The following is a 13698-nucleotide window of genomic DNA, read 5'->3' as shown; positions in this document are numbered from 1 at the left end:
ATATTCAAAATCTTGATTTGTGGTTTACATCAATATGCATTTACCAGTAGTTTGATGTTCATCGGAAACGATTTAAATATAAAGATGCGAAATCTTAAAAGTCGAGTATTAGAATGGAAATTCCCAATATACAACGCACGTTTTTGAACCATCGGTGAGTGGAAGACGAGATAAGCCGTAGGTATCAGTAGAAGACGAGATAAGCCGTAAGTATCCGACGATGGATTTTGAATATGAATGACAATTTTTTAGCACATAACATAGGTCTTTCAATATTTAAACCACACGTCTCTCTCTCTCCATTTTTAAAAAATACGAATTGCATCATGCTGTTCTCAAGTATGTTGTAAGGACATTGGTAATTAACGGGTCACGTGTCAAAAGCAATAACGAAAACAAAGAATGTCTGACCTCATTCTCTTTTACCGGGAAATCTGGAAACAAAAAACTCAAAATTTCCTTGTTCCACAGAAATGTCTTCCCCAACATATTTTAGGAGACAGCGGACCTCCATCAGAGTTTTATTCCTTTGGGTCAATTAACTGACTGATTAGAGTTACAAGTACAATGAAAATTACAGTTTAGAGAGAGAGAGAGAGAGAGAGAGAGAGAGAGAGAGAGAGATGGGCCTTTTCCTTATAACGTAGCAGCAATAAAAACGAAAGTTGACATAATTACTGGTACTTGCATGTAATAATTGAATTAATTTTAGAAACGTTTGGTCTAAAATATTTTTTTTTCAAAAAATCCTCAGATATAAAATGATGTAAAATTTCGTTATGAAATCGGAATTTACAGGTTGTCTCCAGAGTTGTACCGTAACGATCTGTCCCTGGTGTTATTGTACGGTAACCCTGCGAATTCAATGATCTGTCCCCGGTGTTATTGTACGGTAACCCTGCGAATTCAATGATCTGTCCCCGGTGTTATTGTACGGTAACCCTGCGAATTCAATGATCTGTCCCCGGTGTTATTGTACGGTAACTCTGTAAATCCAATGATCTGTCCCCGGAGTTATTGTACGGTAACTCTGTAAATTCAATGATCTGTCCCCGGAGTTATTGTACGGTAACCCTGTGAATTCAATGAATCTAATCAAAATGATATTTGATAATGATCATTCTAATGACGTAACTAGAAGGTATGCTTGAAAGAACTGAGAGATGAACATAAAATACTCGAGCCCGCTCCTTATATCAAACACGAGGACAAAGATAGCCATTGATACAACCAATCAATGTCAAATTCAAGCCATGGATTTAAATGTTCCTTTATTGGCAGCACCACGGCGCGGCTGTGACTGTCTAATGCAGTGAAAGAAAAAACGCCCACACCTCTCATTTCCCTTCTTACACGAAGGCTTGAAATGAATTCTTCAAAACCATTTCGAAATAAAACAAAAGTTTTTTTCCAACAAGTACAATTTATTTTTCCACCCGAGTGTGAAAATACCAGAAACCAAATCGATCCCCTATTTGTTGAGTGATGCATTTTCTGTAACAGTAATTTATAGCAAAACGAAGTGCAATAAATATGACTTTCTTAAAGAGCCTACGGAATGCAAGAATGAAGTTTTATTGACTGTAAAGAAGTCGCAACAAGTATTAGTAAATAATTTTGACGAGAAAAATATAGTCCGGACGGCATAAGCGAAATGAAAATAAATATACAAGTAAATAATAGTCCTTCAACATTTATACAATACTGATCTCATACCACAGTCACGCACAATAAGGCTTATTAGTGCAAGTTCCACGCTGGTCATCTTTGAGAGTTGCTTTTCTCAAATTTTTCCCTACCTCGGAAGTTGGAGATGCGCAAACAGCCTGTACTATATAAGAAAAAAAGAATGGACGACCTTTTAGCCATTTCTGTAAACCACCGAGTGCGCAGTCGCACTTCAAAGGATTTCCATACAGAGTCACTAGTTTCAGTTTAGGGAATTGTTTTTCAAATATACAATTGTCCAGAGACTGTAGACGGTTGTTGTTCAGTCTTAATTGTTCCAGGCTCCCCTGTAGACCGTTCAGTTGATCCGCTGATAGAGAGGGTCCTAGGTTATTTTTACTCATGCCAAGTTTTTGTATCTGTTTATTGTTTATGAAGGCAGACTTTGGAAGCTCGTTTAATCCTGTCTCTGAAATATCCAGTTCAGTAACATTCGTCAAGTGCGCGATTTCACCCCATAATTCGTTCCCCCTAAAATTGTTCTCTTTCATGTCCACTTTGACCAGAGCCCCTTTCACCCCTCCAAATGCATTATTGATGGAAACGACACTTTTAACTGTATTTAAATTCAACAATCTTAGTGTTTGCAATGCAGGTAGATTGAGCGCATCAGCCTGGATTTCAGTGATAAGGTTGTCGGATAAATCAAGATGTTTTAGGTTCGTTAATGGTGTTAAGTCATTACTCGTTAAACGTCTGAGCGCATTAAGCTGCATTTCAAGAGATTCCAATTTTTCCATTTTCGAAAACATATTATCTGGCAGCCCGGTGATTTTATTGTATAATATTCTCAAGTTTCTCAAATTCTTCCAGTCATAAGTTGTGAACGTCTGAAGAGAGTCAGTTGTCAAAGCATTTCCGGTCAGGTCCAGCTTCTCCAGGGTAGCGGAAACATTTTTGAAAGCGCCCGGTCGTATCGTCCTAATCTCGTTTCTTGAGAGATCCAAGAGCTTGAGATTTGGCAAATCGTAAAAAGCCCATCCTGGCACTTTCACTATTCCGTCGTTTTTGAAAACAAGTTCTTGCAGTGATTTTACTCTCCAAATGGCTGATGCAGGATAGAATTTCAAATTTGGGTTACCACTTATTTCGAGATGTTTTAAATTTTTGAAATCTTCAAGTGAATCTTCCAATACGAAATGTGTTTTCATATTGATAAGTTTCAGTGATTCTAATCGGAAGAGATTATCGATGGCGAACAACGACTTTTTCAAAGTATTAAGCACAAAATTCTGCAGTTCTAATCTTTTCAGCTTTTCAAGACCTTCAAGAGAGTATAGCGGCGGTTGGTTCACATGAGCTCCCCCCAACACCAAGTCTTTCAGAGACGTCTCCAGTCCGGAAAAGGCACCGTCTCTCACCTCGCGTACTCCCGCCTTACCTAGATTTATCTTCTCAACTTTTAAGCCCTTGAAAGCATTGGCATGAAGTATGGAAATTTTGTTCAATTTGGGATTATTAGAATGAATTTTTTCTGTGGGATCAACACTGTTCTCAAAGGTAATTTCTCTGTATCTGCTGCTGGGGGTGATCTCAGGTATAGAGGTGAGGCCTTTGTTCCGGCAGTTTATGATCTTATTTTTACATGTGCACTCCTTCACGGGACATTCTAAGCCCAGCGACAATGAAATTGTTAATAATCCAATCACAAAGTAACCAAAAACCATCATCGTGTTGAATGACTTAGTAAATTAGAATGTTGAATCTGCAACAACAACAAATAATTAATATATCAATGATAAGCATGGTTGTCAGTAAATAAATTCATATTATGGTGTGTTTTTTATTATTATTATTTGATCAATTATACTCCCGCACGTGAAGTACACTGATTGAAAATATTGTTAAACATTTAATTTAATACGCGAGCTTCTAAGGAAAACGTTCTCAAAAATTAGAACATAACATAATTCTAATTACACTAATTAATATTTAAACAAAAATTACCCGTAACAAGTCCAACATACCATTAGAGATAGTTTAGAATATTTCACCTACACCCCTACTGTCACTGAAATCGAATTTACAGGTATAGTCCCCCCCCCCCCCCACAAGAACGGGGGAGGGGTACGCGTCCACCTTCCATTGTCGCCCGCAGACGACACCCTCGCTAGATAACTTACCTCATTAAAGATAATTAGTCCTTATAATCTTACAATAAACTTGTATCTCAATCAACTTTTTCCGCTACATGATAGAGTTTCCTTCGAGCAAACCTTCAAGTATTAGAATATTATTCAGCACTCTGAGACGAGTATCACTACCTACTTTCGGGATCCATTACAGTTTTATGTAAGAGTATCACTACCTACTTTCGGGATTCATTACGGTTTTTCCTCACGAGGCGTTACGGTTTCACGTGAAATATAAGGAAAATCAATTAACATACATTTTACGTATAACTTACAATGTATAGTAGAAATTGAAGTGTCGCTTGTGTTTATTTTGATCTGATAACGAATTTTTAAAAATGCACAATCTTCGTGAAATGGACGTTAAATATTGTACGTTTAGAGAAGGACTCTTATATCTTCTTTTTTTTTTTTTTTTTTTTTAAATATAAATACAAAATTCTAATTTCCCAGTAGATGGAATTTTAACACGCGTGTGTCGCGAGATCAGTTGCCTAAAGATAATAACATACCTATGTCAGAAATAGCAATGCGTAAATACCTCTCTCACCTTGCTTCTTAGGCAACGTGTAACCAACCATACTGTCGCAATACTCTACTCACGTTTATATTATAGACGATCGCCCCCACTCTCGGGAGGCGGTACTTCGATCGACAGAAAACGGAGCAAATTCTTAGATCAATCGATTTATCCAACTGAGAAGTACACACACACTATAATTGGAATACATGTATACAGTAAACTTTGTAAAGCGATCCACTCGCCGCCATAATCGTTGACATTCTGTTTAGAACATCTAAACAGAAAATAAAAACTGGAGAACACGGCCATTTCACATTCGATATGACCAGCATATACGCACAGGTTGTGTTGAGATTAATCAAAATGGAATTATGTAGTGGGTTAAAATTAATGTGGATCATAAATGTACAAGTGTAGATAATGTAAGTAGATGATAAATATCGCATTGTTTTTAATTAGATAACTATATCTGATTAGCTCCCAGTTTACAACATGGTGACATAAAATGAAAATGTACTTCATATTTTCAGATAATTGTGGCCTACTAATTCAGTGTATAGATGATTGCAACTCCCCAATGGATTACCAATATATGTTGATCAAAACTGAACAAATACAGCATATTAGTTTAAAGTAATTCCACCCTCCTGTGATGTCATCAGAGTTTGCAAAATTAATGATTTATTTAGATTTATGCATGATAGGAACATGAATTTTGTTAGAGTCTTTTCCAATAGGTATTGTAAAAAATCTTGTTAATAATAAACTATTTCAAAAGTCTTAGTTATAGATGAATAATCAATGGTACGTTTTAAAATATTGAATCCAAGGGCAATAACTCTGTTTTTATTGATTTCTTTATCAAGTCTTTGCTTTATTTTTTACAGACATTTTGTATATTTTTGTGAAGATACAGTGTCATGAAATTGTTATGAAATTTTAAAACGCTGTTCAAGGAAAATTGCAATTTTCTGTCTCTGATATATGATTCGGTTTATGCGTGTCTCGCATCTTAAAAAGTGTGATGACCTATGTATTTTATTTGATAATTTGTTAGTTTTAACTCTAATGAATGGGAATAAACAAACTTTTTAAACTTGTATCAGATAAAACTGCGAGTATGGAGTTACCTTGATTGATTTATAGTCTACAGTTTTACAAGAAAATAAAGTCTATCGTCATTGATGTATGGGGATGTGTGCCCTTTTCATTCAATTTGAATTTATTTCCGGTATTGCAGAAGACATAACACATTCGTCAACATTGGGTACACGGCGAGCGAGTTCAAGATGACAAAATCTAGTACAGAGATGTATGATAGATCTCGCTATACTCCCTCCCGAAATGGGGATAGTTAAAGGTCACTACAGTTTGTTGTCACGTTCAAAGTCCTTGAAATTACGCAGGTTAGAAATAATAAATTGTCAATTCAAACAAAGTAATAACATTCCCTTCCTTACGACAAAGGTTATATCATCCCTTCATTACCATCCATATTCATTCAGATGCACGTATACATTCCTCGAGTCTGAACGCTCATGGACTCCCAGTCATTGCGACAGAATGTTTTTTTATTTGTTTGTTTACTCGGAAAAACAATCGCGGTATATCTGTGTACGATACGTGATTAACAAAATACAAAGATATGCAATGGAGACTACACCAGACAAATGGTAAATTGTTAATGGTAGACTGTTTTAAATCAACAAAATTTTATCAAATACATGGACATATATATCTTAATGTTTCTTATGAAAGAAAGCAGAGGTGAGCAAGCTCAATACTCCACACTCCAACATTGCTTGAAAGTGCCTCACATAATGAATGGTAATGTTATGCACTGTTGCAAGAACATGACAGATGGGCTCAAAATTCTAAGTTCAATAGTGGCATAACTCCCACAAAAATTATTGAATCAGAATTTTCTGGGAATATGCACATCTACATAGTGTGTCCTTATTTAGGTAACTCCATACTTGTAGTTTTATCTAATACGAGTTTGAAAAGTGTATTAATTTCCCTTTATTTGAGTTAAAACTAATAAATTATCAAATAAAATACATAGGTCATCACGCTTTTTAAGATGCGAAACGTACATAAACAGAATCATATATCACCGTCAGAAAATTGCAATTTTCCTTAAACAGCGTTATCAAAATGCCGTTTTAATTAATTCCACCTACCACTCATTGTTATATTTAAACTGTCCATATCAGGCACAGATCTAGATACCATATATAGGGCTTTAAGAACGCGACAAATCCTTATAGACAGTAACAAACCTAATAAATGTTTCGTTTTGTCGAGGACTAATATGAGAAAGAAATACAATTTAAAAGATGTTCTACACGCCCCGTTTCCGTCCAACATTAAACTAAACAAAAAACATTACATTTTAGAAAATAACAAAGGTCAATACAATTGCATAATATCCATGGCCCTTTCATCGATTTCTTTTTGTTCACCTACCTATTTCTATTGGGATATTACAGTTAATGGTTTACTCGTGGTTTACGCCAATAAAAAAACTATATTTCCTCTTTCAAACTTTTTCATGAATATTTCATATATCAAAGACAAACATTTTGATGACTCGTTAGTTAATATCACAATTTGAATGGTGTTTTGAAATATTGATCTTGAAACCGTCGATTTATCGTTGCAACAATCCATTTGTCATTATAAAATAAATCGCTTGAAACTATGAATGTTATGCGTGAAAGAAATTCAGGAATTGGCCGTCTCTCTCTTGTTAAATGTTAGCGCCCCCCCCCCCCCTCTTTCTGTTTCCCATCAAAATAAGGCCAAATTAAGGTTGATTCGTGGCATTTTCCTCAAACTTGTTTAGTTGAACAACCTTTCTTCGTGAGGTCTGTAAGTGGTAATGCTATATGTGAAAACTAAGCCCCCCCCCCCCCCCCCCCCCCTTCTCCTCCAATTAAATTGAAAATATAGAAAGGTTTACTATGGAATATTCCTTGCATACAATATAAGGAGTGAGTGAAATTGAATTTATAACATTGATTACATAAGGATTGCGACACATGTGTATCGGTCCTTAAATCACTCATTCATCGGGCACCTGTTACACCTTTATCTGCATAGTGACGCATCCTCACAAGGCCATTCAAACACTTACAAAGTACAACGTCACAGAAAGTCATCTGTTCCTTTCCTTGTCTTTATTTCAAAATGTACCGTGGCTCTCGAATGTTGCATCAAAATATTCTACCAATCTTTATACGCTTCCGGCCGTTTTCATGCCACAATGTACATTATAATACTGATTGCTGTATAACGCAGCTCGCGGGTTTATTTAATTTAAACTATATTTTATTCACAAAGTGAATGGGATCGGGCAGCAGGCATAGCCTATTCAGGGCCGTAACTGCCGATGAGGCAGACGAGGCAACTGCCTCGTCTGATTTTTTGGCAAAAAAGAAAATAAAATTATATAAATGTTATATTATAGGATATATGTTTAAAATGAAGACAAGCACCTTTGTCTTTGACACCATATTACGATTCTTTACATAGTACAAATGAAACACAAACATGATAAATTGGGATTTAAAAAGTGTCATTTTCAGTCGTAAAGTCAATCGGCGGCCCCCAATCCCCTGCCTCCCCTGATTTAGAACCCTACTTACGGCCCTGCTATTTAAGCCTCTCCCTACAACAAGGTCAGGTGTGAAATGGAAATACAAGGCACACACCTATACAAATAAATAACAGATACACCGGAGAACAATCACATGAATGTTCACATATATATAAATAGCAATAGATAGACTAAGGAAAGTTTCGATCTATGCACACATACATATGCACATATACACACATATAGAGTGAGTAAACGAAAAGAAAAAGGAAAAAAACGAAGAAAAAAAAACCCAAATAAAATGAGAACTGAAAAATATTTATACAATTTGAAAGAGAAAGAAAGAAATGTAAGGATATATAAACAAAAGCTCGCGGGGTCATTAGTGAAACTGGTCCAAAAATCGGTTATCTTGAACATTTGTAGCCTTGATGGAAGTTGAGTCATATTTTCTGAAAATTTATAATTGTTTTGATGTAATTGATTATCAAAGCAACAATATTTCAATGAAAGCAACTTTCTTTAAAATCCATTGCTAATACCCACTACATAATTCTAAACGGTTCACACAGATTTAAATTCACGAGAACCAGCTCACTCGGACAATCTTTACACGATTATCCTCCATTTTCCATATCATGATTTATATTCATTGTAAGTAAGTAAATCTTTTGTTATAGTGACATGTTTAATACAACTTTTGTATTTCAGTAAGATAAAAATATGTTAATATAATTTAACACCCGGCCCAAAGGACCTATATGTCACTTTAAACAATTTAACATATTCAACGATGTCTGCGCGTGTAGTCATTTGGATATATATTACTATCATATATAGTTGTGGCTTTCCTTGAGTATTTTTAATCATAAATAAATTTTGGGAAATTACAAACAATATTGATAAACACAGCGTCATCAATTTGATTTAAATTTACATTTATAGTCCAATTTCATTATACATAGAAATTATATAAAAATCAATCTTACACATGAAATGTTTATAAATACATATAAATATATCAAGTGCGAATTTCATTTCAATTTCTTAAAATACAAATAGGGGTTACCCTCCCTTTCAGTCACTACCTTTTTTTTTTTTTTTAAAGGAATTTAGCTCTGAAAACCCTGTTCGTTTCGTTTCAGTGATAAACATTGTTTCTCTCCAATACTTATCATTTCCATTAGTGGAACTCTTCAAATTAAAGGCGCGTAAAGTCGTGCTACCGGGACAACATAGGAATGTAAATTACTTAGGCATACGTAATATGAATTATGGTATCGAATACATATTATAACCGACTGCAAACTACAACACTGATTAAAATTCTAAAGTCAAATTTAGGAATTGATTATTCTTAAAAGAAAACAGACGATCTTATTAAACTATATATGAGGGAGAGAAGCTACTAAATTTGCCAAATCTGACCGTGCCGATATAAAGCATCAATCGCAAGAACTGTGAGGGAAAAAACCTATATGCACATCCAACACAAGAAATTTTCTTGTAATTAATGTGATTAATATGTTTTTAAAGTTATTCTGTCAGACTATGAAGATATTCTATTTTATCATACAATTAGGACAGGTTCATATGGCATGGACTTTGTAATCGTACCCCCCCCCCCCCCCCCCCGTAAATCTCCCCCCCCCCCCGTAAATCTCCATATTTTAGAACAAGTTGTATACATGATGTATGTGCCACACTGCATTTTTTAAAGACGTTTATAACAGTAATTAACAAAATAGATAAAATTTGTGTTGAGCTTGTATATATCATGAAAAAACATTTCTCATTTCAACATAGAATGGACATTCGATGAGGAAATGCAATTCATCTTCTATACAATTTAGGCTACACAATTCACAAATTCCTTTGTTTCTTTCTAGAGGAGTCTTCTGACCAGTATTGATTCTTATAAATTCATATCTTCCTCTTTCAATTCGTACGTCATGTACACTAATTCCAAATTTATGTTACATGGAGTTTTTCTTAATTTTAGGGATCCTATGATATCATTTTCCATATTAAAATTTTCTTTATACGAAAAATATGTTGTGAGTTTTCCTGATTTATGACCCTCTTTACGTCTTTTTGACCAGTAAAGTAAAAATTGTTTCCGTACTTGATTCTTCATTTAAAAAAAATTAAAAAAAATTTCGTTTTTTTTTTTCTTTTTAAAAGAATTTGAAATTTTTTACATTTGGATACCAAAATGTCCATTTCCCCCCTAAAATAACCAATGTATTTATACCAACAATTTGCATTATATGAATTCAGATTGATATTCTATGTATAAGCACTGTATAAGGAATGGTGTGGCTTACACGTACCTTATAGCCTTACTGATTTCGTATTCAGGCCATTAAAAGCAGAGACAATATCGGCGCCGATTATCTTAGTCGGTTGTGTGTGTGTGTGTGTGTGTGTGTGTGTGTGTGTGTGTGTGTGTGTGTGTGTGTGTGTGTGTGTGTGTGTGTGTGTCTGTGTGTGTGTGTGTGTGTGTGTGTGTGTGTGTGTGTGTGTGTGTGTGTGTGTGTGTGTGTGTGTGTGTGTGAGTGTGTGTGTGTGTGTGTGTGTGTGTGTGTGTGTGTGTGAAGAGCTTTTATAGATTTTAATGCGTCGTATATTATTGTGTTCGGGAGGTACTTTTTACATGTACATGTATTTGTCACATTCAAATCTATGCATATCTTTTTGGGGTGGGTGGGTGGGTGTTCCTCCTAGATTCCCTTTGGAGCAAATCGAACGCACCTTTCCCTGTTTGGGACCTCTTTTAAATGTAAATACCCTGTGATTGACCTCAGTGTACAGGACCATTAAATCGCCAGTCCGTGCTCTCACTAAGAACGAGAGACCGTCCAGCGAGAAGGACGTATTCTCTGTACTTTCTACGCCTATTTAAAAAGTCTTTACATTTTACAAGCTAACATACCAGTTACAGGTATTTTTTGGTGTTAACATGGTCCTAAAGCATCCAATGACTGTTATTTATGATTTGTGTTGAATGTGTTTGCTGAAAACCTGTTAAATGCTGGTTTAGATTTTGCATCAGCGTGTTCGATTGTCCTGTTTGTATAGTTACGTCATGAAGTACACGGAGGACTCCTACCAGTTAGTAGCCTCCGTCATCTGATTGACTGTTCTGCCACGTTGGGGTGTGCGCAAATTAAAAAAAGAGAGTTGTTTAAAACTTTCAATTATTTACAATTAAAAAGAAATATTTGTCTAATGGATAAAAATAGTAACCGAGCCTTGAAGGCGTCAAGACTCAGCGCCAGCACAGTTGAGGTGATAAAATCTACAAGAGCACGGAAGATTATACCAAGCACATGTACACAACTCTACAAAATAATCATACTACTCTTACACTCACTCTATGCATGTACACTCCTAACATATTTAGAAACTGACCTGATTAGTAGATCTGCAAGCTGAAGTACAATTGCAACTACCCAATGCAATTCTAAATTCAAAGTGAATTGCACACTAAGTACTGTCATGTGTCATGTGACCAATAATTGAGAAACTATCCAATGAACCATGAAAAACAATCCGTAACCAACCTAAACTATAGCTGGCCATAAGGGAAATACTCAAATATTAAAAGTTGTTTAATACCAACTATGGAAACCTGTTTGTGTATTTATTTCACACATTATCCTGATATCATTTATCGTAAAATTAAAAACACCAAACACATGTAATAATATGAGTTAAACATTTTATTATTCCAAACGGGTAAGGCTGCTCTACCGCAGTAACACGGCTAGAAGTACATATAAGTCTAAACAAAACACAAGTACAGGTACACGTACACGCAAGTCTAAACAAAACACAAGTACAGGTACACGTACACGCAAGTCTAAACAAAACACAAGTACAGGTACACGTACACGCAAGTCTAAACAAAACACAAGTACAGGTACACGTACACGCAAGTCTAAACAAAACACAAGTACAGGTACACGTACACGCAAGTCTAAACAAAACACAAGTACAGGTACACGTACACGCAAGTCTAAACAAAGCACAAGTACAGGTACACGTATACGCAAGTCTAAACAAAACACAAGTACACGTAAGTCTGTATAAAATACAACGAGTACACGTAATCCTGTACAAAACAACGAGTACAAGTACACGTAAGTCTGTACAAAACAACGAGTACACGTACACGTAACTCTGTACAAAATACAACAACTACAAGTACACGTAAGTCTGTACAAAATACAACGAGTACACGTAAGTCTGTACAAAACAAGGAGTACACGTACACGTAACTCTGTACAAAATACAACGAGTACACGTAAGTCTGTACAAAACAACGAGTACACGTACACGTAACTCTGTACAAAATACAACAACTACAAGTACACGTAAGTCTGTACAAAATACAACGAGTACACGTAAGTCTGTACAAAACAAGGAGTACACGTGTTTGTACGACACACAAGTACGAGTACACGTAAGTCAATCACAACTGCAAGTATATTCAAATGTAGGATTTTAAAAAAGCTTGACTTTATAATGTCCATGTCAAAGTTATTATCCAACCGCAATTCACTGCGAGAGAGGACGTTTATATAGTAACGGGACCGTTCTTGTGAGAGTGTATGTGTGTGTATAACACTCGTCTTTCATACAAATCACAGATCACATTTTTTGCTCCGTTGATTTGATATTTCAAATGTAGCTTTGCTATCCAGAGAGGAAAAACCCTATTGATGTTAGGATCAAAAGGTCGAGGTCACTATGGGAAATATTTACTGACTGCCTACATTGCAAGGGAATGTCCTGTTTTTCAGAGCTCTTATTTACCTTATTTACTTTTAGAGGTATTCGTAGTTTTTTCCCCACATACAATGCACGTATGTCGAAGAGAGTAGAAAGTATAAAAGCCATGAAAGCGTCTATGTTTGTTTTTCTTCTTGTAAACTCATATGATATGGAATAACAACAAAATCAAAAGGGGGATAAAAGTAGTGGTATTTATAGTATGGTGGCGATATAGTCTGAACTTATTATATATGATCACAGCACAGAATGCAATAATGGAAGTACTAACATGCACCTTATCTTTGAAATAACTAAGGTGCTGAACAGCTTTATCTTTGTCTTTTTTTGGAGAAAATGGACGAATACCAGATCTTTTTCCGTCTTTGGGACTGTTCTTTGGCCTTCTTTAATCTGTTTATGTCCTCGTCGCATCCCCTCGTTTGTTGTTATTATGCCTCCTAGGTAGATGAAACTTTCAACTTCTTCTAGACCTTATCCTAGCATTTTCATGTTCTGTGTGTTAAGGCGCATCGCTTTTGTGCGTGTTTTTTTTTATAGCATTTACGTTCAGTCCTGTCTGGTTGGCTGTCGTTTCCAGAGGACTGTTTTTACATTGTAGTTCTGTTTGCTTTGATGATATTAAAGCAGGGTCATCTGCAAAGTCTAAATCTTCTAGTTTTGTTGTAAAATTCCATCGTATGTTTGCATTTAATTCTGTTGTTTGTATGTATAGAAACCAATATGAGGCCTTTGTTGTTTTTTATGTATAGAAACCAATATGAGGCCCTTGAGGACATACAATAAAAAGCAACATCAAAAGAAGTCAAAATTGATAGCAGTAACATGCCGACATCAAACAAGAGACCCGTGGGCCTAGAATCGCTCTTTGATACATTGTAGAACTGACAAAAATGATCACTAACCAAGATTCATCA

At 35.5% G+C, this 13698-nt stretch overlaps 1 protein-coding gene and 1 long non-coding RNA gene across 7 annotated transcripts; one reads left to right on the top strand and one right to left on the bottom strand.

The window, feature by feature from the left end:
* Positions 1-1403: 1403 nt before the first annotated feature.
* On the bottom strand, positions 1404-4923 carry LOC125661187 (slit homolog 2 protein-like). Of its 6 annotated transcripts, none has more exons than XM_048893114.2 (2): positions 4373-4923; positions 1404-3433 (listed from the first exon to the last, which is right to left on the bottom strand). In XM_048893114.2, exon 2 carries the CDS (start codon positions 3396-3398, stop codon positions 1722-1724), a length of 1677 nt encoding a protein of 558 aa, XP_048749071.2. In that variant the 5' UTR covers positions 3399-3433; positions 4373-4923; the 3' UTR covers positions 1404-1721. The 6 variants fall into 6 exon arrangements, with proteins under 6 accessions (XP_048749071.2, XP_048749090.2, XP_048749081.2 ...); XM_048893133.2 differs by having other exon boundaries at positions 4402-4923; XM_048893124.2 differs by having other exon boundaries at positions 4411-4923.
* Positions 4468-5163, top strand: LOC130051214 (uncharacterized). The gene is made up of 2 exons (XR_008799625.1): positions 4468-4805; positions 4914-5163. It is a non-coding gene; the product is annotated as an uncharacterized LOC130051214 (long non-coding RNA).
* The last annotated feature ends 8535 nt before the right edge of the window (positions 5164-13698 follow it).

Source organism: Ostrea edulis, chromosome 1, assembly GCF_947568905.1.
Source record: "Ostrea edulis chromosome 1, xbOstEdul1.1, whole genome shotgun sequence".
Taxonomy (NCBI): domain Eukaryota; kingdom Metazoa; phylum Mollusca; class Bivalvia; order Ostreida; family Ostreidae; genus Ostrea; species Ostrea edulis.
The sequence above is the reverse complement of the archived record's forward strand: the minus strand, read 5'-3'. Positions and strand labels throughout refer to the sequence as shown.

Coding starts and splice junctions, on each gene's coding strand:
- LOC125661187 (XM_048893114.2), bottom strand. CDS start 3,398: ATGATGGTTTTTGGTTACTTTGTGATTGGATTATTAACAATTTCATTG.